At 46.7% G+C, this 24,564-nt stretch overlaps 2 protein-coding genes across 3 annotated transcripts in view; both read left to right on the top strand.

Annotated features, from left to right (window-relative positions):
- Positions 1-19,344, top strand: part of ZNF692 (zinc finger protein 692) — a 22,782-nt gene extending 3,438 nt beyond the window's left edge. For both annotated transcript variants that reach the window (XM_025193445.1, XM_014526459.2), the window contains exons 5-13: positions 4,843-4,891; positions 5,289-5,435; positions 6,849-6,977; positions 13,021-13,083; positions 14,294-14,372; positions 15,483-15,597; positions 16,136-16,180; positions 16,225-16,279; positions 18,302-19,344. In XM_025193445.1, coding sequence (XP_025049230.1) covers positions 4,843-4,891; positions 5,289-5,435; positions 6,849-6,977; positions 13,021-13,083; positions 14,294-14,372; positions 15,483-15,597; positions 16,136-16,180; positions 16,225-16,279; positions 18,302-18,713 — 1,094 coding nt within the window. In that variant the 3' untranslated portion in view covers positions 18,714-19,344. The remainder of the gene's footprint in view (positions 1-4,842; positions 4,892-5,288; positions 5,436-6,848; positions 6,978-13,020; positions 13,084-14,293; positions 14,373-15,482; positions 15,598-16,135; positions 16,181-16,224; positions 16,280-18,301) is intronic.
- A 3,834-nt stretch (positions 19,345-23,178) lies between these two features.
- LOC106721795 (zinc finger protein 449-like) overlaps positions 23,179-24,564 on the top strand; it is an 8,013-nt gene continuing 6,627 nt past the window's right edge. The window contains exons 1-2 of the mRNA XM_014526454.2: positions 23,179-23,373; positions 24,238-24,564. Coding sequence (XP_014381940.2) covers positions 24,257-24,564 — 308 coding nt within the window. The 5' untranslated portion in view covers positions 23,179-23,373; positions 24,238-24,256. The remainder of the gene's footprint in view (positions 23,374-24,237) is intronic.

Below are 24,564 nucleotides of genomic sequence, written 5' to 3'. Positions count from 1 at the left end.
GGAAGAAGGGCAGCAAGAGAGGTGATGGAAAAAGAGGCCCAGAGAAATGGCTAGAGAACACTGTAATGCCAGAGCCACTGTCAATGCCTCTGATCCATCTGTAAAGTGTCTGTCCAGGTAGAACCACTCACTGCTGAGGCTTCCACCCATTTTCTGGTTTGGTGCTGTGGAGACTGCAGCTTGCAGATTCCTTCCAGTGACATCCAGATAGGAGAGTGCCTGTGATGTGAGGGGTGCCTTCTTGTGGTGTCCCTCAAGGAGCAGACAAAAGAGCTATAGGAGGAGGTGGCAAGGCTCTGAAGTATCCTCTGTCATGAGGACTTTATTGATTCAGTGCTGGAGGAGACCTCTTAGTCTGTGAAGGAAGGGCTGCCAAAGGCAACCCTAAAGAAGGGAGAGGACATGGACTCCCAGGAGCGTTGAAGCTTGGGACCTCTGGCAGCAAGCAAAGATGTTCATCTCCACCTGCAGCAGTTTGCTTAGAGAACAGGTATGGAGCCATAGCAACAGAGGAGGAGGTGTGCTTTCCACTGGTGGAGGAGGACAGGCTTCCCCAAGGTTGGAAGGATCAAGATCCCTGCCACCAAGAAGTGATGGGGGGGGGGGAGTGTGAGGGAGATTCCCTTTTCATGGTGAGGAAAGAGGCATTCATCTGCCTGCCTGACCTGTCATCCTGGGAGATCTGCTTGCCCAGATCCAAGATGTCGCAGAAGGATTACCGAGACTCATCCGGCCCTCTCACTGCTACCCCATGCTGCTCATCTATGTGGGTACCGGTGATACCACCAGGGGAGACCCTGAGCAGATCAAAAGGGACTGCAGGGTTCTGAGTGCAAGGGTGAAGGGGACGGGGGCTCAGGTAATGTTCTTGATGCTTCTGGTCAAGGGGAAGGGGCTGGGCAGGAGTGGATGCATCTTGCAGATCAATACATGGTTACACAAATGATGTCACCAGCAGGGCTTTGGCTTTGACCACAAGATGTTGTGCCAAGGAGAAGGATTGCTAGGAAGAGACAGGATCCACTTGACAAGAGGGAAAAGCATCTTGGCAGGAGGAGTTGTGTTTTATGTAAAAGAGCTCTATGGTTGCTCAGATCTCCAGTATAAAACTGGAGACAAGCCTGTTTGAAAGTCTCTGGGTTAGGGTGTGTGCTGCAGACTGCCAGACCAGGAGGAAGTGGTGGATGAGGTTTTCTTCAAACAGCAGCAGAAGTTTCCCAGTCACAGGTCCTGGTTCTCATGGGGGACTTCAGTCACCCTGACTTCTGCTGGGAAGAGAATACAGTAGTGTGCAGGCAATCTAGGAGAGTGTTGGGACAATTTCCTAGTGCTAGTGCTGGAGAAGCCAACTAGGGGCCGTGCTCTTCTTGACCTGGTGCTCACAAACAGAATTGGAGAGGAATGCAGTAGTGGATGGCAACTTGGGCAGCAGCCACCACAAGATGATTTAGTTTAGGATCCTGAGGAAAGGAAGGAAAGAAGAGCAGCAGGGTATGGACCCTGGACTTCAGAACAGTAGACTGACTTGCTGATGGAACTGATGGGCAGAATCGTCTGGGAGACCAGTCTGAGGGGGAGAGGAGTCCAGGAGAGTTAGCTGTTCTTTAAAGAAACCAGTCAGGTCAGGAAGGAACCATCCCAATGTGCAGACAGACTACCAAGCATGGCAGAAGACCATCTGCGCTTAGCTGGGAACTTTTCAGTAAGCTAAAACACAAAAAGGAAGCTTATAAGTGGAAACTTGGACAAACAGCAAGGGTGAACTATAAGAGTATTGCTTAGAAATGCAGGGATGAAGTCAGGAAGGCCAAAGCACAATTGGAGTTGCAACTAGCAAGGGATGTGAAAGGTAACAAGAAGGGTTTCTACAAGTATGTCAACAAGAGGAGGATCAGGGAAAGTGTGCATCCTCTACTAAATGGGGGAGGAAACCTTGTGACAGAGGATGCAGAAAAGGCTGCAGTGCTCAATGCCTTGTTCACCTCAGTGTTCACAGGTAAGGTCAGCTCCTAGACTACTGCACCTGTTGTACAGTTTGGGGAGGAAGTTAGCAGCCAACTGTGGTGAAAGAACAGGTTAGGGACTATTCAGAAAAGCTGGATGTGTACAAGTCTATGCGGCTACATAGGATGCACCTGAGGGTGCTGAGAGAGTTGGCTGATTTGCAGAGCTGCTGGCCATCATATTTGAAAAATGGTGATATGAGGGGTCCTGGATGGTTGGAAAAGGGCAAATACAAAATGGCAAAATCCCCATATTTAAGAAAGGTAAGAAAGAGGATCCAGAGAACTACAGACCAGTCATCCTTCGGTCTTCAAAGAATCTATTTTTAAAAACATGGATTCACTGAGGGCAAGTCATGCCTGACCACCCTGATTGCCTTCTATGACAAGATGACTGGTTCTGTGGATTCAGAGAGATCAGTGGATGTGGTGTAACTTGACTTCAGCAAGGATTTTGATATGGTCTCCCACAACATTCCTGCAGGCCAGCTAAGGAAGTACAGGTAGGATGAATAGACTGTTAGGTGGATAGAAATCTGCTGGATCATGTAGTGGTCAATGGCTCAATGTCTAGTTGGCAAGTGGTATCAAGTGAAGTGCCTCAGGGGTCAGTCCTTGGGCCAGTATTGTCTAATGTCTTCATCAATGACCTGGAAGATGTCACAGAGCGCACCCTCATTAAGTTTTCAGGTGATACCAAGCTGGGGGGAGTAGTAGATGCACTGGAGGGTAGGGCTAGGATTCAGTGAAACCTTGACAAATTGGAGGATTGAACCAAAAGAAATCTCATGAGGGTCCATAAGGAGAAGTGCAAAATCCTGCACTTAGGATGGAACAATCCCATGCACTGCTACAAGCTGGGGACTGACTGAAAGGACCTGGGGGGGTTACTGTGGACAGTAAGCTAAATATGAGCCAGCAGTGTGCCCTTGTTGCAAAGAAAGCTAATGATATACTGGGCTGCATTAGTAGGAGCGTTGCTAGCAGATCAAGGGAAGTGATTATTCCCTCTATTTGGCATTGGTAAGGCCACATCTGGAGTACTGTGTCCAGTTTTGGGTGCCCCACTGCAGAAAGGATGTGGACAAATTGGAGGTAGTCTAGTGGAGGGCAACAAAAATGGTTAGGGAGCTGAGGCACATGACTTCTGAGGGAACTGGGCTTATTTTGTGTGGAAAAGAGAAGACTGAAAGGGGATTTAATAGGAGCCTTCAACTACCTGAAGGGTGGTTCCAAAGAGGTTGGAGCTGGACCATTCTCAGTGGTGGCAGATGACAAAACAAGGAGCAGTGGTCTCAAGGGGCAGCAGGGGAAATTTAGGTTAGATATTAGGAAACACTTTCTCCTTAGGAGGGTGGTAAAACACAGGTTACCCAGAGAGGTTGTGTCATCTCCATCCTTGGAGGTTTTTAAGACCCAGTTAGACAAAGCCTTGCCTGGGATAATCTAGTTGGGGATGGTCCCAGTTTGAGCAGGTAGTTGGACTAGATGACTTCCTGAGGTCCCTTCCAACCCTAATTTTCTATGAATCTATGAACGGCAGCTTCATTGCCCACCTGCAGTAGAGCAGAACAAAGAACCAGGAAAAGGAAGCAGTGACTCCAGTGTAGGTGAGGGACCGAGCTGCATCCTTGTTCCTATTCCCTGCCTCCCTTTGCAAGCTTGGGATTGAAAGTGGGTGCAAAGGGGAGAACGAGCTGGCCTCTGTCCCACTGGAATGTAGGATTCTATTTCTGCTGTCCCTTTTTTTTTTACCATGGGTGTTGCTCTGATACTAATCCAAATCCTCAGTCAGTCTAGAGTGTGGGCCAGCTGACTTTCACCTGTTGGAAACACGAATTCAGAGCTTTTTTTTTCAGCCCTACCCTATCCCCTCTTCTGTACCACAGTAATAATCTTGGCCCTGGTCCACTTGAACCTTATTGTGATCTGCAGTGACAAAGGGGAGCTGTAATTATGACTGCTTATTCTTCAAATAAGACCATATAATCCTTACACTTGCTCCCACCCTGGGAAGCAGGCCACCCCCTCCCCTGCTTCAGGTGAGATGACTGATTTCCATCTCCCCCAGATGTTCCTGGCTTGGATGTCTCCATCTCAGTAAATAGTCAAAATTACTCATCTACCCTGTAACCTAGCTAAAGCCTTGGACTGTATAGGGTCTTCACTGTGGTATGGGAGCAAAGACAGGACATTAAAGCCACAACCATCCAAGACATTAGCTCAGCTTTGGACAGGTGAGTGGGTACCAAGACTTGTAAGCAGTATTGTAAGTGATTGGGTCCCCCAAGTTAGTGATTCTTTTTGTGAGGATGTGGTCTTAGTGAAAACACTCCATCTGATGTCTGCTACTCCTGCTATTCATGGTGAGGGGAGGGCAGGTCTGTTGAGTGGCTAAGACCCAAACCCTGAATAGGACTTTTTAGATCCAAACTGCCATTCAGCTAAGTAAAAGCATTTATGCTGCTAAACTACAGAAATTGCCAGGCCAGGGTCTCTCAAGCTCTTTTTCATGTGTTGGCTATTAATACTGTCCACTTTAGAAAGTTTTTGTCCTTCCTATGAAACAGTTAGTAAGAACAACTTACCCATAACTTCTTTCTAGTCTCTTCCACCTGGTCAGTTAGTGTTGGCTTTGTGCCCTAAAGCAGAAGAACTTAAATTCAGTCTGGAACTCTGGAATCACTCACCCTGACTTTTCTCCCCCCAAATCCTGACTTGTCCTTTTCCCTCAGGGTTGTGGTTATTTCATCACTACCCCAACCTTCTGTGTAAATTGCAGCCAAATGGTTCTGTGTCCTGTCTCCATCAGTTGCAGCTTGTTTTCTTGTCATTGCAGCTCCTCAGAAAGAGGCAGAGATTGGCACTGATGCAGCAGGGTCAGAGAGGTGAGTGTTGGCTCTTACCCTCATTTAATCATTCATCCCTGACACTTACCAATTCCCTGTGCAAGTTTTCAGGATAGGGAGTAGCGCTGTCTCATCCCTAAGCTTGCAGTGACACTCAGTCACTCCCATCAGATTGTGCCCTGTGTGAAGGAAGGTGGTGGATTCAGTCCTGTCCTAGCACAACAAACGTCTTTCAGTGCTGTTCATGCTTATCAGCCCCTTTGCAAGCAGTTTCAGGAGAAAGCAGTCAACAACCCCCAGGGACATATAGATGAGGTGGACAGCTGGCTGCTAGGGGAGGCAGTGGGATCAGTAACCACAAAGATCACTTCTCAAGAAGTGCAGATGAAGGACATGTGCTTTATTTAACTTCTTCTCTCATGCTGAATTCTTGCAGCCCATCAGCATTGGAAGAGAAGCCAGAGCAGGCTTCTGATGCACAGGAGGAGGAGGAAGAGGATGACGATGAGGACTTCACTGAGGAGGATGACCTCGCGTACACAGATGATTTGCGAGATGAGAATTATCACCCCTCATTAGACAGGTAAATAATGGTGATAAGTATCATCTGTAGAATCTGTGCATAGGTTGTGTTGGAAAGGAAAGGGATGTCAGGCTAGAATAGAGCCTAGCCACTTCTAATCCTATCTGTGGGCTTTATTACATATTGTACTTTGAGCCACGCAGATGTTGATTCGATTAGTGCTAGCTTGAAATTTGAAGCACTCGCATCTTTAGTCTAGAAACCTGACTGGCCCCCCTGCCCTGCACAATTGTGACTTGCCACTAGAGGCCTGGTGAGCAGGGAGGTCCCTTCCAGCCCTGCTTTTCTCCTTGGTCTGTCCCTCACCCATGGCAGCAGCAGTGTTCTAGACTTTTGGGGAGGGGAGAGAGGCAGTAAGATGCCTCAAGATTGAGGCTAAGGGACTCGGTGGCTTCCTGCCCAGCATCTATGTGCTCCATGATTGCTGTCGCAGGCTTCTGGATGTGTGTCCCAGCCAAGGCCAGGGCTGAACCAGGGGGCAGCTGTGGCTCGTACAGCCAGCTTCCCCCCACCCCCATTGGCTTCGCTCCACAGCTGACAGCGGAGTTCTCCCATAACTGGCTCCCATGTCCACACAGGCAGTGGGAGAGCTCCACGTCCATAGCCTGTACCCACCTGCAGCCACCCCACCCCGAAGCAGCAGCTTTCCCAGTTCTATTCATAACCTTCCTGATATAGCATTACAAACCTACTTTCACAATTAACCCAGCAAGCAAGAAGGCAGTATAAAACCAGAGAAGTCTGCCCTCTTTTTTTTCCAGTAACTCAGGTCTTTCTTGCTTTTTTTCCCTTCTTTATCATTGCCAACCCTTTTTGACCTAATTTAATGCCGTGCTCTAATTTAACGTGTAGCAGTGTTACAGCAGTATACTTCCATTTAATTACTTGTTCATGAACTTAATGATGAGTTTATGCTTCTAATTCATGCTGGTGCAAGTGAGATCAGATTCGGTGAGGCCCTTTTTTTTTTTTTTTTTTTTTTTAATGAGGCTGCTGGCTCAGATCAAATGCAGAGAAGGGAAAGGAGCTTGTCCACACAGGTATTCATAGCTGTAATACTTAGCCGAACCCGGGCATCCTGATTTCTAATCTTGTCCTTTCATGTCTGCTGCTGTGTGACTTTGTTTAGCATCAGGTAAAGGACAAGGGAATAATGGGCCCGTTCCCTGGAGAGAGTTGGAAGAAGGCCTAACTAAAATTGCTCCAGCAGACCTAATGCTGAATTTTTGTGTCGTTCAAACACTTAATGAATAACTTTTATTCTTTTTCTGCTGGCTCAGAGAAGGTATTTTGTCTCGCATCCCATTTGCATTGGGATCTGTCCCTTTATTTCCTGTACCAAGCTTCTTCTGTCAATAGAGCCTTCTCGTGTTGGGGGGAAAAAAAAACCCTGTGTCTTTTTTGCCCATCTAGTGATTCTGAGCTACAAAGACGACAAAGCCAGGCTAAAGGTCGCAAGAGACCTGGAAAGGAGGAGCAGCCACCTAACGAGACAAGTACAGCCAACTGTAGCCCCACTGAGGAGAAAGGGGCACGATCCAGGTAAGAGGGGAAGGCAGACAGAGAGGGTCAAGTGAGGAGGACAGCCTTAGCCTGTAGGGTGATGAGGAGAACAGAAACATGTGAGCCAAGCTCAGTGAGTTGACAGGAGAAGGGGCTGGAATGCCTGACTATCAGATATTTGTCCTTGTGAGTCTGCCCATTGAATCAGTCTTGAGCAGTAATGGGCATTGGCTTCATTATTTCCTCTAGAGTGTTTTTGAAGGCTTTAGGATGTGCTTGGGGCTGTCCTGAGAGCTACAGTTGTTGACTCTTGGCAATAGCATCTAGATGCTGCTGAGTGGATTTGGCTTTGGCTGCACATACTGTCCCTAGGCCCACATGGAAGGTGTCACTGAACTATTGTGTTGTCTGTGGCTTAGAATGGAGGGGCGGCATGAGATCCTTGTGTTATGGGATACAGTAACTAGGCCATTGCAGTATGGACCACGTGAGGATCTGACTCATTGTTGACTTCAGTGGGAATCTGGATGTAAAGATTTAGAATAATAGTTCTAGGGAAGCTCAAGATGTGTGGGTCTGGAAAGAGGAAAAAGACAAAGTCTTAATAAGATGTAAGAAATATACCAGGATTGAATTTCTTCCCAGTGTCACAGCTGTTCTGTTGTACAACCAGTAGCAACTCCCTGGCCTTTCAACACACCCCTAGCATCAGGTAGAGCACTAGAGAAGCTACTCTATTTATGGCATAAGTACAAGTGACCCAGCGTGATGTAATATCGATGGAGGATTGGCATGGCAATCTACCACTACACGCTCTGCACCCCAGTACTTGAGGGCATGAGGCTGCTATAGAAGTCATGTCCACTTGTGACAAGTTTCCTGACACACAAGGATTTCGGTAACGGTCGTTGTTAGCCAGAACATGGCCACTTTGCCTGAGCTGTACAAAACAGTGTACTGACATCCTACCCACCTCATAAAGAGAAGAATGGCTAGGTAGGTCTCTGATGTGTTGCTGGCCCTCTAGCATTCATACATGTATTTATTCTAGAAGAGTGATTCTTAACAAGGGTCCTCTGGCATCTTTTTAAGGGTACCATGGGATGCTGCACAACATTAGGACTTTTTAGGTGGACAAACATCTACATATGATTCACAAGATAAACCCAGGATTTCAGATGGATATCCATAGTGTCAAAAATATTCTGACCTGTTATGGTCTACTTGAGGAGTTTGCAACAGAAGAATTCCTTTCTGTTATTTTTCTACAGTCGAAATACAAGTGGAAGCTAAGAGTTAGCATTTTCCAAGGTGCTGCTTTTGTTTAAAAAGGTCGAGAACAGCTGTTCTGGAATGATAAATTAGGAAAAGGCAAAGTTATTTGTCTCTGAATACAACTTGTCTGTGCCATGCCTTTTTTACTGTAATAAATATTTCAACTGTGATGTCTGGGACTTTGGAGCAGTGTAAGTGAATTTCTAAACATTTTGTGTAGTAAATGAGCTATTAGTGTGTACTTGATGAACAGTGCTAAGGATTTACTCATAAGAAAGTGTGTATCGGTTTCAGTACAAGCTTCTAATGTTAGCATTTGAGTTGGTATCTGAAGATTCAAGGAAGCAAAGTTAAGCTTGGGTGTGTTGATTGGACCCAGTTCCACCTTTATTGAAAAGAATAAAAAGAAACCATCATTAAATGGTCCCTTAGTGTATGATAGGTTATTAAGATCCATTTTAACAACATGCTTAAATTTTGCTGTGTCTGTCTCTCCGCGTTTAGACAGATGAATAATCCCTTAGAAGTCAATAGAATAGCTCACCTGCTTAAGTCCCTTGCTCACTGGGGCCTTACACAGCAACTGAACAAGAGTTATAGTTTCCACACTTTCATTAAAATGACGACAGGAAACCATTTTTCTTTGGAGCTACTTAACATTTATTAATTTTTTGGTTTGGGCGGGGGGGAGGTTGTTTTTGGTTGGTTTCTTTTTTACCCTCAACTGTCTCTTAAAGTTTGTTTTTTGTGTGAGCTATGGGGAAAGAGGAGCAACACCAAAATATACACCCAAATACATTTCAAGGTAAGTATGAACCATGCAAGACTTGCTTTCTATTTTTTATTTCTAGATGCTTTGTGTAGTTTCAGTTTTGTATTGAAGGTCTGTTCATTTTTTTTACGCAGTTTTTGAAACAGCTTGCTAGCAGTAGAGAACAAGAGCTAAAGAAGCCAGTCCAAGCACAGCAGAGAATGATGGTAAATTATACATTTTCATTTCTGTTTTTGTTGCCCTATTGTTTTAGTTGTATTATTAGAGGAACACTGTCCACTTAAAAAATCATACTTGAAGGCAGAAGATTTTTAGGCACAAGTTGCTCCTACAGTCTCTGAAACCTGAAAGAGATTATTTTCTTCCTGTCTTCTTTTTTTTCTAGATTCTTTATTTTGTGCATTTGGCAGCACTCTAGCTATAATTTAGGACCATATGTACAAAAGTATCTAGGTACCTAATGATGCACTTACAGCTAGGCACCTAGTGAACTTTCAGAAGTACTTAAGGTAGACAACCTTTTATTGATCAGCACAGGAGCATGTGCAGTGCCAAAGCATCTGCTTCCTTTAGTCTTTTATTTTTTTTAAACTTCAAGTTAATGGTGTCCCTTTAAAGGAAATGATGGCTTTGATCCAATAAGCTACATGCTGACCTCTAACTGTAACAGTATTTTTTGTGGTAGAAATTACCATTACAGCAGCTAGAGAGATGTTGACAACATTATTGGTATTTTATGCCTATTTATTCACAAAATCATTCACTATTTTCTAACATCTGTGTTTTTGTTCCTTTTTTTTTTGAAGGACATCCACAACAGAACAGCAGCAGAAAGTGACCACAAAAAGTACATGGGAAGATGGATAATGCAGACAGAAAATCTGTTAATCCAGAACAACATAGTAACGACTGAATTTTATCCTGTGTGTTAGAATTTTTTGCAAAATTGTGTACTAATGTCTTTGTATTTTTAATAAATGTTTTTGTTTGTGATCATGTAAACAGCTGCAAGTTTTAGGTATTGTTTATGGTGGAAAGTAATTTATTTTAAGATGACTCTCAACAGTTTAAAAAAAAAAAATCTTCTGCTCTTATTATCTAGTGTTGACTTAAGGTTGAAGGGTTTTTAATTTCTATCATGCAATTATGAACAAGTCTATAGAACACCGTGGATTTAGGGGTCTCCTCAAGGGTGGCAGCCTTCTGAAAGTTTCTGATAGTTCCATTTTGCATGGAAATCTTAAGCTTTCTGACTACATTCTTATTACGTATCATGTTTATTCCTTAAGGGATGTGGTCACAAGATTCATAGATTGGAATGGACCTTGCAAGATCATTGGGTCCAGCCCCCCTGCACTAGGCAGACAACTGGGGTTAGGTGACCCCAGCGAGGTGATTGTCCAGTCTCCTCTTGAAGATTTCCAGGGTAGGTGGTTGCACCACCTCTGGAGGGAGTTTATTCCACAGTCTGGACACCCTTAACTGCAAAAAAGTTTTTCCTAATGTTAAGCCTGAAACAGTCTTCCAGGAGTTTGTGGCAGTACTCCTGGTTTTCCCCAAAGGTGCTCTGGTGGACAGTTGTTCACCGAGGCTTTGCTATTTTCGCCTGATGTAGTGATAATCTGCTACCAAGCCCCCTCTCAGCCTTCTCTTCTTTAGGCTGAAGAGGCCCAAGTCCCTCAGCCTTTCCTTGTATGGCTTACCTTACAAATCTCTGATCGTATGGGTGGCTCTTCTCTGGACTCTCAAGCTTTTCCATGTCCTTGTTGAAGTGCAGCGCCTAGAACTGGACACAGTACTCCAGCTGTGGTCTCACCAAGGCCGAGTAAATCAAAAGAATCACTTCCTTGGTTTTGCTTGAGATGCATCGGTTGATGCATGCCAGAGTATTGTTTGCCTTGCTGGTTACAGCATCGTACTGGTGGCTCCTGTTCATACTATGGTCTATTATTACCCCTTGGTCCTTTTTAGTCATGGTGCTAGTCAGTTTGGTGCCACCAAGCCTGTAAGTCTGATGCAGAGCCTCAATCTAGGGCTTCATGCCTCTGTAGCAGGCAGTCTGCAGGCTCTGTGCCTTCACTGGGTAAATCAACATGTAAAATTAATGCGACCAAATATACTCTGGCTCAGCTAGCGTAAATTAATCCTGACATCACCATCTACAAGTGCATGACAGCACAGTAAATTACTGCTTTACCTCATGCCACTTGTATCTGACAAGACTATCTGACAGCACAGTAAATTAGTCTGATGCCCAGTAAAGCATCTCATGTAGACGTGCCCACTGTTGCCAGGCTCCCAGCTCTGAGGCAGGCAGGCAGCAAGCCAGGAAGTCCTTTACTCTTGAGTAGTCAGAATTTGGGTGGTACCAAAAACTGCAATCTTAACTCCTTCGGTATCTGCTTTCCAGTGTAATCTCCCAACTAGGCAGTTGTTTGCTATTTCTAATAGTGGTTTTTTTTTCCCTGACATCTCAGACACGTGTAGGATCTTATACTATGAAGTACTCTCTGTATGACAGACAGATTGGGTTACATGCAGTTACTTGTGTGGAGACACAGGGTGCCTATACATAAGCAGCAAGGCTGCTGTGACACTGTACTTACAGTGCATTGGAGCAGGCTCAATTAATTGAGTCTACTGGAGTGTGATAATTACCGGGCTCAAGCAGACACCAGTGTCTCGCGTATCAGCATCCCTGCACTTAAAAATGGAGATGGGGGAGGTTTAACTAAAGCTTGTTGAATGAGCTTTAGTTAACATGCCCCCACCTCCATTATTAAGCGTGGAGACAGTGATACACAAGACACTTCAGGCATTTTAATTGGAGCAGCTCTTGGAGTAGCTCTAATTAAAGTCTCCCTGCCCCTGCTCCTGGAGCACATGTATAAATACCCATCACTAAGAACAAAGACACACTACCATTTGTAACCTGCTCTGAGTTGTCCTCCTACAACTGGTGATATTTTGGTCTCTGTCATGGGGCAGGGAGGCTTCTAGTGAGTCTTATCTAGCAAACTTTCAATGTTGTCTGTGGGTGACTTTGAGGAGCTTACATGAAACATTATCTACTCCAGTAACCAGTGGCTGTTTGGATTGAGTTCTGTACCCTTTCTGCAATGGTTATGTTTATCAAAATGACAGGGTTTGCCCTTATCCTACAACATGTAGGCAGCTACTCCATGGAAACACCCAGCATTCATAGCAAGCAAGACCCAACATTGGTGAGGTTACTTCAGACATGAGCCCTTTCCAATGATTGGGAAGAAACACTGTTCATATGACAGCCAGCAAGATTTGGAGGTCAAGGAAAACAGGACTGATTTCACTGACTACCCTGAACTTTTGACCAAAGATTGTTTTAGGTCCTCAGTCCCAGAATTGATCAGAGCAGACTTAAATGCTCCTGGGCTTGGAAATATTTGGAATGAAACTGCATTCTCTTTCACTGGTGTTTCAGTGTCGGTGATGCACTTTGCCCATATAGATTGGATTTCCCAAGGTGTCTACGGGTGACCTTGTTTATAGCAGTGTGAAGAGTTTATTGGAGCCTTCATATTGTATTGACTCTGGTGTCTGAGCTGATCTTGTCTCCTGGCAAGCTAGGCACAACTAAGCTGGTTCCTGAGCTCTTTCAAAACCTTTTATTGTTTCCTGGAAAAGAAATATTGGATCCTTCGCTTTTCTACAGTGAGTCTTGAGAGCAGGCCACCGGTGTGCCTTTTAGCAAAATTAAACTTGATCTTGAAACCCCTTCCTATAGGAGGGGGCTGGGAGCTGAGATCCTGCCCCCAAGGATTGCTCAGCATCTTCAGTCTCCTTTGCCATTTTGCAAACGCTCTGCATTTGGGGCCAGCAAAGTGAGAGGTGGTTATAGCAAATAAAGAGGGAGAGGGCTTGTGTACAGAAAGGGATGATGCAGGCAGATAGAAACAGTTTGGAGAGAAAGTGATACAGCACTGACTGGGAAAGAGGAGAGAATTCCAGCCTACTGAAGAGAGTTTTCAGCCTGTTTGTCTTTTTTTCCTGTTGTAGTTGCAAGAAGCGGGGACAACGCAGTGACGAGGACGTGGCGCAGATTGGCCCCAAAAGAATCAGGTGAGGACTCAGTCCTGTGACAGTGGGACTGACACTTAGCAGGGTGTCTAACCTGAGAACATTTCTGGTAACACAGCTGGACCAACAATTGCTCTTTTTTTTACCCATGCTCCCTACATCTTGACACTTTGTTCCCAGTTCTACTGAGCATTTGCGCTACTTCCTGTGATGGGTGGAAGATTTGTCTGTATGACCTCTCAGTGGATCAACAGACTGCTTTCAGTCCCCACATATGGTCATTGTACGCAGCAACTTCTCCCCCTCGCCCAGTGTCCAGGACTTTCCCTGACTTGCTTTTTAGTGACTCAAGCAATGGGCTTTTCACTCCAATCAGACTCTCAGATTCCCAAATATTGGCAGGCCCTTTGTTCTATTCTTTTCCCCCTCCCTCCTGTTTCTCTTGCCTCTTCAGCATCACTTCTTGTAGTGTTCCTAAACTTTTCTCACATCCCTGTATGCTAGGGGTGGGCAATTATTTCAGGTGGAAATGAGTTTTGGCAAGCCATCGAAGGCCATATGACAGGCAGCCGGTTACTGAGTTTTGGCAAGCCATCGAGGGCCATATAACAGGCAGCCAGGGGCAGATAAATATTAATTTTCTAAATTTTTTAGGGGCCCCGCAGGCCAGAAAGAAAGGCCTGGCGGGCCGCATGTGGCCCGCAGGCTGCATTTTGCCCACCCCTGCTCTATGCTTATGATTTGGCATCTTCCATGAGGGGGGTGACTAACTCCCATTTGCCCATTGCAGGTCCCCAAACACATGCACACATTCGCACCTTTAACATTACTACTGGTGTATTTTGTCCAAACCCTATTCCCAAATACTTTATACAGCTAAACAAGATGAAGTCAGAGAAAGGAACAGACAGGAGGAAAGAGGCCTTTTCAGCTGAGGTTGAAAAAAGATGGAGAGCTGTTAAGTCAGGGAGATGAAGGGAACTTTTGCCAGATGTCAGAAGCCACTGAGGAAAGGTGACAAAAGCAGCTGGTGAGCAGGGGAAGAACCAGGGAGGGGTGGCAGAAAAGGAGATGGATTGGAAGTGGCCTGAAGGAAGGTCCATAAGATGGGGCAAAAAGAGGATGGGTTTAAGAACCCAGGTGCATTTGAATGGGATCCTGTCTCTCAAATATCCTGCAGTCATTACTACAAGTAGGAAACATTGCTTCTTTCTTTCCACTAGCAGCTTTTCACACACACTTCTCTCTGCAGGAAAGCAGCCAAACGTGAGATCCTCCTCTGTGACTATGAGGGCTGTGGCAAGATCTTCTCCAACCGCCAGTACCTGAACGTAAGTGACACATTGGCTGTCTACATTCTCTGCGCAGAGTGGCACTACTATCGAGAAGCATGCCCTGCCAATCCATTCCTGTTCAGCATGTGCCAGCATCGATATTTAAGCAGTATAGGCTGTTTAGGAAGGTCTTGAGCAGACGCCCAGAGCCCTGCTCAGTCTGTCTTGTGTGTGCTTCATGGAGCATAATCAGTGCAGATAGCTTAGAACTGCCCTGATAAAGTTCTGATGCATGCTATGTAGAAATGAGTGAATGGCGGTGCTCCATGGCACAGTTTTGTACTCAGCACAGATGTAGTGTAGACAGGCTAGTTAATTCAGGGGGTGGGGAGAATATCTGGTCATAGCCACTATCCTGTCCTCACTGAGATATGGGATGTACTGTGCTTAGGGTACTAGCATCAGCCCAGCCACAGGGCTTAAGAACTCTTCCAGGCTGACTACCCTTTCAGTTGTATCAAGACAACCCATAGGTTAGTATCTGTATTAAATGTTTCGCGCAGTCTTGATCTACCAAGTATTTGTATCTGTTATCAATCCAGTAAGATAACCTTGACTTTTCAGATCAAATTGCATTAGCTCATGCTTTTAGTTCTGCAGGTCTCTGGTTCAGACCCCAGCATATTAGCCACAGCAGGGTGAGGGAGCTCAGTTCTCACATAAGCCTGTGTTGCTCCTGACTGACTGGTTGCTCAGTGAAATGAGCCCGTGTGTTGTTAGCCCAATTCTGAGCAGAGCCAGAGCATGTACAGCCTAACTTCAATGGAGAGGTTCCCTCTGACTGCACTAGACTTTGGAATAAGGTCTAGTGGGCCTTCTTTGCTGACAGCCTCAGGAGAAAGGTCAAATAAGCCAGGGAGGCTGGACTACTCTGCACCATCCTGTTGGAGAATCTGAGCCATACGGATGGGTGATGGTGGCAGCCAGGTTCCCTTCTGTACTGGGGGTGCCAGCATACCTCAGCATGCCAGTAAAGCATTCCCACTGAATCCTCACTGTGGTGGGACACCTGATTAGATAAAAACTATGGATGGACCTGTGGGGTATGTAGGATTTTAGGTAACCCTGCCCTTTGCTTTTCCCCGCCCCCTCCCCCCCAAATGGCAGCACCACAAAAAATATCAACACGTGCACCAGAAAACCTTCACTTGTTCTGAACCTAGCTGTGGCAAGTCCTTCAACTTCAAGAAGCACCTGAAAGAACATGAGAAACTGCACAGCGGTGAGTCTGCCTGAGTCCAGGGGTTGAAGCCTCAAGTCACATCCCACCTATATCAGTGCTATGCTCCCCACATATACAGTACCCCCAGTACTCCTCTACCCTGACCCACTGGTCCCTTACTGTTGCAGCTCTAGACTACCCCTCCCTGTCACCCGTTCTGCCAGTGCTTCTCCGTCCCAATCTGTAGGCCCCAGCCCTCAGCTCCCCCTCACATCTCACGTATTCTGGCCTCTGCGTCCTAATGCAGCTCTGCAAATGCACCTCAGTCCTCAAGCACAGAGTCCTCTGCCTTTCTGGGGTGAGGTTTCCTCAGACCAGTGCCCCCTCGTTCTGACCTACAGCCCCTCTCTGCTCTTCCCTCTCCCTGCCCTTTTACCACCCCAGATTCCTCATATGTATCGTTATGGCAGCACTGTGCTTTTCACCCTCAGGAACCCTGTCCCCTGTCACCTCCTGTTACTTTATTCTTTATTTTTCTCTGGGTAAAATACCCCTTTGAGCTTGAGCACCCAGTAACCTGCTCTCCTGTCTCCTGCAGACAAACGGGATTATATCTGTGAATTCTGTGCCCGCTCTTTCCGCACAAACGGGATTATATCTGTGAATTCTGTGCCCTCTCTTTCTGCCCCAGCAGCAACTTGATCATCCATAGACGCATCCACACAGGAGAAAAACCCCTTCAGTAAGTAGCACCACCTGGACCTACCTGCTACACTTGAGTCTCTTCCTTTGTCTTTCCCCAGAAATCGCAACATTGAGAGACTAAAGATGGAAACAGCCAATTAGATCCTACTGATTGATCTTATGGGGTGGGACCTGGGAAGTGTAGTCCTTAGGGCTGTCAATGACACAGTGAGGCTTCCACCATTCTTCCACACTAGTACTCATCCTAAATTGATGCTTCTCCTAACCAAGCCTCCAATAAGCAATCGGGCATCTGGTTCTTCCAATAATAACCTGCACATAAGTGACACAGTTCATCATACAAAAGTTGAATTCCTTCCCAATAAATCTTTGCTGAAGTAAAACTCTCCAGATTTAGGGCATCCTGTGGCTTTCAGTGCCCTCAAAGTTGGCCTAGAAACTTTCTCCCTTTCTTCCAGTGCCATGGATTTGAGAATATGCGTGGTGGTGTTCAAAACATAGCTACAAGCTCAAAAGATTTAGAATGATACACAAGCATTCTGCTTTTGTCTGTGTTCTCAAAACACCATCTTTCACTGCATCTCCCTACCTCAGTGTATTCTGCTGCCCTGCGCCCACTGGAGTCCTATACTCCAGTGCAATGTGGATGAAAGTGCTACTTTATGAAACCCAGAAGTACTTTATACTCACTGTGAAGTAGCATTTGACATCCACTTTGCAGTGGTCCCATGGATGGAACAAGGTGCAGGACAGAAATAAATCGGGCTGCAGGTTTTCTTAGTGTGGAGATGTGCTCACAAAAAGCAAAAAGGTTTAGGTGGATCAGGAATGGGGTGAAAAATCATTTGGAAAACATTATAATCTCTTTCAATAAATCAGTAATACAGCTTCCCCCAAGATACTTGCTTCTGTATTGATTGGATATGGTAACTGAGGAGGGAGTTCAGAGAGAGATGACAAAAACAAACAAGATCTGAAATAGAGATTGGGATTGAGAGGAGGTGGGATAAATGCCTATCACTCTACAATAAAGAATAGTCCAGGGAAGGTAGATTGGGAATGTATCTTGCCTTGTAACAAAAGAACAAGCTGGGGGGGTACCTTTCCTCACCACATGTATCTAGTCTTTGAAACTCTTTACCATGAGAAGTCTTTGATAGCAAGAACTAAGCAATATCCCAGACAGCAATGGGGCATTTAGATGGATATCAGGAATGTCTGGGATTTCCAATATTAACAGTAACATATTTTGGGAGGGAAATTTAAATGTATGCACAAAAGTTCCTGCTGATCCCTAAATCTTGAGAGATCAGGATGAGACCTGGACTTAGGGCTGATTATTCCATATCAGCTACCGTGGGAGTCTACCTGTGAAATAGCTGTTGCTGGACACTGTCATAGGATACAGAACTAGATGAACCCAAAGTCTGACCCACTGTGGCGGTGCCTGTGTCCTTATCTCCTGTAGCCTATTTCATCAGACTGTTAATATTAATCAGTTATTTAACATGTGGGTATTTGACAGGGTTACCTAAAGACAAAGGTGAAATTAGAGTGATATAATTTCATGTACAAGTCCAAATAAACAACATAACTGCAATCCAGCCAAAGAGAGAAAAGTAATGCAAAACAACCAGTGTTAAAATTACTCACACTGTTCTTTGGGGAGAAAGACCAGAAGCAAGTGAGATAGTAGAGACCTGATGTTCCTTTCTCCCTGTGGCAGTATCACAGGAAGCGCTATATATAGGACCTGCACTAATGCCCATCGCATCTTCTACTGAGAACCAGAGTGTGGCCTGCAAGAGTGTGAAAGGGAGGCACTCACAGCTGCTCTAGGCATCAGCAAGTGGACAGAGCCTATTTTTCTCAGCAGCAGACCCAAAGTCAGGAAAAAGTGGTATAGACATAGCTTAAGAGCTTTGCATCTTGGGGTGCTTGGCATGGCTGCACTCTGTGCTGCTGTTCTGTAGACTACACACACTACACAGCCTACGTTGGACATTCCTGTCCGGCCTTTCTTTTGCTGTGCACTCCTGCTGATCTTTTGTCCCTCCAGGTGTGAGATCTGTGGCTTCACCTGCCGCCAGAAGGCCTCCCTGAACTGGCACATGAAGAAGCATGATGCTGACTCCTTCTACCAGTTCTCCTGTGACATCTGTGGCAAAAAGTTTGAGAAGAAGGACAACGTTACTGCACACAAAAGCAAGAGCCACCCTGAGGCAGCCACTGGTCCTCCCCAGCCTGTGACAGAAGCATCAGTGTCTGGTCACCAAGATCCACCATCTCCACTCCCCACCTTTGCTTCAGGAACAGCAGCCCTGGAGAACCCAGATGCATCGTGTCCTCTCAGCACAGAACAGTTGGACATTCCTGTATTGAGCCGTACTGAGGGTGTCACCTTGCTGGGACAATGTGAAACAGAGAAGGCAGAAGGGCCTGTGCCTCCCATTGTAGCTTCTGCTGAGTAATGGGCCACACCAATGGGATCCAAGCCTGACTCTGCTCAGGGGCTGGGAGGATTTTGTCAGGACACCCTTCCCCTTCCATCTAATTCTCACCAGCAGAACAGGACAGGACTCTCCTGAGAAAGGAGAATAAGGCACTAGCAGAGGGGTAGAGGTTATGATGCTGAATTGCAGGTTTGATTTGGTGGCTGTAGTGGAAGTTTTAAAGCCCTGTTGAAGGCACTGAGTATGTTGGGGAAGGAGCAGCCCTTGGAGAGGGAAAACTGACACAGCCTAAGCACTTATATAGGACAGTTTAGATAGGAATGATCCTGCCTTGAGCAGGAAGTTGGACTGGATGTGACTTCCTAAAGTCCCTTCAAGCCCTACTTCTCTATGATTCTGTCATTAACAAATAGCTTCCCAAAGTAGGAATTAGAGCACAGACTCTCAGTGAGCAAGCAGGAGTGTTTCTCCAGACAAAGAGTATTTCTGGATTTGACCTCTTTATTGGGGGCCTCTCAAGAGAGACTCTGAGGTTGACTCACTCTAAGGAGGGGGCTCTGTTGTTGCTTGCACACTGCAAAGCCCCAGATTTGCAGCTTTCAGCTTCCAGGTTTTGGCAAAATCCTCAATAAAGAATTATTTTGCATAATGCAGAAGGTTAAGTTGCATTCTTTGGCTTCAGCTCTAATAGGCGATGGTGGGGGGTGCGGTGTTGGAGGGTGCGGGGGTGGGTTCTATGAAGCATTTATTTACTTCATTCCCAAGAGGTGCAGCCAGCACGGTAACTCCACTCACCATTCCTCTATTCAATTGCTCCCTCACATGAGGTTGGTATAGCTCTTTTGATCAGAGAATCAGCAACAGCCCCCCCGGAGCAACAGTGGAAAAGCCTGCCAGTTATTAGGAGTCAATTGTCATGTTAATTGTATCATAATAGAAGCTAGGAAGCTGCAACTGAGATCAAGATCCCATTGTGCTAGATGGACATAAGGGAAAAACCTTGAGAAACTTACAGTGTGAACAGCACAGCTTACAGTGTAAAGCTTACAGAAAATGGCCATAAAAGGAGAAATTAAAGGTCATCTCAAATTTATACAAGGGGGATCAATGCACAGAGAGGTTATGGCTCAATTTACATTTTTTAAAGTCACATTGCAAATCACTTCCGAAAAGCTGTCCCAGATGACATCCCCAGAGACTCTGGGAAGTCTGGCAGAGCCAAAAATTGAACACGTTTCCCTAGTCTGTCTGTCAGCCCCAACCCCATTTACTTTCTTCCTGGATATTTTGTGCAGGTTCTGGCTCTCGAGTGACATTATCTCTGCATCAATCAGCAAAGCTTCCATGCTCTTTGGCTCTGCCAGGTTGTCTGATGGTATCTAGCTTTATCAGGAGAAAGTGGGTGAGAGCCTCTTGGACTTGTGCACAAGCCTTAGGGTAGCTGCCAACACCAAATGAATTGCTGCAACTGGTGCGAAGTTCGCTAGAGTGCATTTAGGAACCAGATACTCCTGTTTCAGAAATAGGTGACTATGGAAGTGATATGGGAATTGGGGAGGAGTGTTACAGGGAGGGACAGAGCATGTGTCCCTGAAGAAAGAGTTGCAGCAACACTTGAAATGTAAAGGTTAGTTGTGCCTTTAGAGACACTCCTACAACTCCATCCAAGAAGCTGTATTCTAAGGATAGGCATTTAGCTCATCCTGCATCTCAAAATATCTTGGTTTGTTTTCCTCTTGCCATTGAACATGCATGTTGGGATGATGAAAAATAGAAACCAGAGTGGCAATGAATCTCACAGTGTTTTTTATGGAGTTTCTAAATTTAAGAAAAAAACATGAGTAAGGCAGATAAAGTGACATTGAACCCTAAGTTATGTCCGGTAAACTCAGCCTGGTTACCATTTATTGCATCACCATTATCTTGGAGAGGAAGAAGCAGAGGAAGCTCAGATATGATGAGGAGTCTTGCACCTTCTTTGCTCTCTCAAAGGGTGCCGGACTGGATAGATCATAGTTGGGAGCCCACATGGCAGAGATACTAGATTGAAAGACTCAAAAAGTCACTACATCATCAGCAATAGGCTCTCAATTATTTCTTACTTGTGAAAATTGTCTAATATTCTATTTCTGTTTGTATTCCCATAGGTTGGATCTGCAGCTAGAGAGAAAGACTCCCTAATTTAGGGAGTTTACATCTAAGTACACAGACAGACAGCAGAACAAGAAGATTAAATAGTTTGTCCAAGGTCACACAAGGAATATTTAACAGCTCAGACCATAATACAGATCTGCATCTTCATGTTGTGCCTTCCCCACATCATCTTTCCCCTCTGTCCTGGGATCTTCTGTCTATTAGGTATCATCCATACCATAAAGATCCCCTAAACATGAGTACCTCTTGGAAAATGATGCATGCCCTCAGCACAGATATAGGCACCTTAGAAAAAGAGTTCCTCAGGGAAAATTTGAGGTAAACGATTGCATAATAAAAGGATTTCATTATTTTAGTAGAAGCTCTCACCGATTACCATAAAAGCTGAGCACATTATTATACATTCAGGTCTTGCTGGTTATGGTTAGCTGGTGAGCTGTTTCTAGTTCATACAGGCACCAATTCTACCACCATCATATTCAAGTGCCTTCCAGTTAAGAGTTGAGTGACCTTATCTCTATTTCTCTTTGGATGAGGGTACTGTTTTGCTTTGGTGATTTGCATGCACTCGCACACGCATCCCCTCCACTATATGTATACCTGCATACTCATACTAAGAAAGATAAAGCAGCGCACGTTGCATGTGGGGCAAAATGTGCAGAGGTTTGTAATGCGTGGGCACCCAGGAAAGATTTGTCTCTGGCATAGATGGACTTTACCCTTGTGGAAATCTCCTTTGTGCCAGAGCAACAGAGTAACTAAGCCGGCTACGTAGGAGTTAATAAGGGCTACCTGATTAACTGAGAGAGTAACTAAGGTTTCGGAAGCACTTTGCAGGTTTTGTTGATACGATCCCCAATGAATATTAGGAGAGAGAGCTGTTTTGGTGAAAAAATTGGCACCTCTCAAGCTCAGATAGCTGTCACGCTTCCCATCTACTTCACCCAAGACTTTCAGGAAAGACTGTGATTTAGCAGGACTTATACACCCCTTGGCAATGCTGCACATCAGGCATGCTTGTTTTTGGCTTATTTGCTCTGGTGTTCTCAGTTCCTTTTCAGGAAAGGGAGGAAAGATCCTGGCCAGATCCCTTTCATTGCCTCAATTCAGAGCATAGCGCTGGGATCTGGCTGCTCCTTCTCCAATTTCTAACAAAAGCGTTGAGAGTCATTCCCCTGCCGGGGTTTTCGCCATCCAGGACAGACCCTGTCTTTAGGGTTGCAGTAATGCCAAGTCTCATGAAAAAATCACGAGGCTCCTGACTTCCAAGTCAAATTAACTCTGACTCATGATCTCATGATAGATCAAATCTCAGGATTTTTTCTTCTGGCACATGTAGAGAGTGCCAAGCTGGTAAGTCTGTGAAGGGGAAGGGGTGGGCAGGGGGAGGGAAAGGGAAGGGGCAGGTAGGGGGACAGATCGAGGCCCCCACAGTGAGGGAGGGAGTGGGGCAGGGGCTGGGGTGAATGGGGCCCTGGGACCAGGGGAGGCATGGGGGTACGTGCCCCACCCAGATTTATGCAAGGGGCAGAGGTGGGCTGCCTGCTGCAGGCTGGGGCTCTGCACCCTACTGCCTTTGGCCTGGGAACCGCGCACACATGCTTCAAAAATAGCATATCGTGATTTACGGTCCAAATCTCTTGATTTTTTAGATTTTGTCTCATGCTTTTCGACATGGTGGGATTGGCAATACTGGGGTTGCCCACTCTGTTTGAATCTGTTCCAGGAGGTTTCATCACGATGTAATGCCACACAACATAAATATGCCCGCATGCTTGAGTATATCAGTTACTGGTATCAGTTAGGTCAGGAAGGCAAATGCACATTACTATTATATATGAAAAACCCACTGAATTACTGTATAAATCAGCTTCAACATTTCAGATTTATTTAAATGAATGCCTATCATTTCTCTCCTGGTGACTCTCAGCAGTCTCCTGGAGAGTTATATCTGACTCCTGGAGACTCCAGGACAGTCCTGGAGGGTTGGCAACCCTGCCTGTCTTCAGCTGGGGATCCTCTATCTACCCCGGGAACGTGTCTGACAGAGGACCAGCCAACCTAGGCTACAAAAAGGGAAGCTAGACTGAACTTCTGTGTAGATGAGGGAGGGAGGGAGGGAATCAGGCTTCTCAGCGCAGCTTCATGGAACAATCCCCCTCTAATTTAGTTGATTAATGGCTGCATTAAAAGAAAGCCCCCCCCGCCCACACACCAGCCTTTAACACAAGGACAGGCCGGTTTAAGGAGCTTCTCCCCGGCAGGGGGCTCTGGTGGTTGCTATAGGGGAGCTGGCTGCTCTGGTTTCCCTTTTGCTCATGTACCAGAGTTGAGCTTCCTGGGTCAGATGCTGCTGTTGAAGCTGCTGCCTCCACTGGGCTGGGCAGCAGCTGCTCCCCCAGCAGGGTCTGCGCTGGGCAGAGGCCTGCATTGCACCCCCCGGTGCCCAGGCCAGGGGGACTGGCTGGCACCAGCCTCCCAGGGCAGCCCCGGGCCCTGCTGAAACCAACTCCAGAGACTCCAGGTAATGGGGAAAGACCTCTGGGAAGCGCTGGGACAGGCAGCCCAGAGACTGTGCATCCCAGCAGCTCTGGCAGGAGCAGGAGCAATGAGCAGGGAAGTCTCCCAAGCAGGGGGAGAGTCGCCCTGCAACAGGGCAGCCCGTGCGGGTCACTGTGGTGGCTCTGCCCCGTGACCAAGGCGGGGAGCAGAGAGGAAAAGCCGGTCCCTGCCCCTGCCTGGTCCTTGTGATGCTGAGGGGTGGGCCGCCCTCGGGGCACAGGTCAGGGGGATCCCTGGAGACTGTTGTGCTCCGGTGTCTGGGTGGGACTCCGTCCCGGGGTCCGTGAGGAATGACGTGGGTGTAGCCCGGCTGGGAAGGGCTGGGGCTGAGCTGCAGCTGCGTGAGCAAGCGTTTTCCCAGCACGGGGGTGGGATGACAGCTTTGCCACTGGGACGTGGACCAAAGTCCTCTCCGAAATGTCCCTTGTCCCCGCCACTCTGCAAGCTGGACAACATTGTCCACCTTAAGGTTGGCATCGCCCTGCAGCAGAGCTGGATCCGGGAAGGGATGCTGGGAGAGTGGAGAGGGGCAGGGGTGCACAGGGGAAAGCAAGGGACAGGAGGACATGGGTGTTAACAGCTCCCTAGGACTATTTAGCTGGGTGTGCAGGCTCGCTGGGGAGGCTGGGAGCTTCCTAACGCCTGGATCATGGAAGCGATGGATGGCTGCCATCACTAAGCCTGTTTTCCCTCTGCCTACTGGGATTCCCGCTGCAGAGGCTACAGAGAAGCTGTGGGGCTAGATGGCAGCTCTGATAGCTCAGCTGCATGACCTGATACACTGATGGAGCTGGTCGAAATGTCTCATCTGCAGCCTTTCTCCCAGCAGGGTCACCTGGGCAGCAATGGCCGGGATACAGCAAGAGTGCCAGGCCCAGGGGGGAGGTTGCAGCGGGACTCCCATCCTTCCTTCCAGCAGGGAGCCAGGTGAGGCTGAGGAGCAGAGCTTTTCCTGGCCCCTGTCATGGAGGACGCCCTCTCTGTCCCAGCTGGGACGCTCTCAGGGGACGGCACTGACGCCTGCCCACGCTCAGGTGCAGAAAGACGGTTTAGAGCTGGTGACCCTGCCCTGCAACCGTCCTCATGGGGACAGAAATCCCTCTGCACTGCCCTTGCTCCCTGGAGAAGGGCCTGAGGCCTGTCACCCGCCGAG

The sequence above is a fragment of the Alligator sinensis genome, unplaced genomic scaffold (genome assembly GCF_000455745.1).
Source record: "Alligator sinensis unplaced genomic scaffold, ASM45574v1 scaffold1307_1, whole genome shotgun sequence".
Taxonomy (NCBI): domain Eukaryota; kingdom Metazoa; phylum Chordata; order Crocodylia; family Alligatoridae; genus Alligator; species Alligator sinensis.
This window is presented reverse-complemented; position numbering and strand designations above follow the sequence as displayed.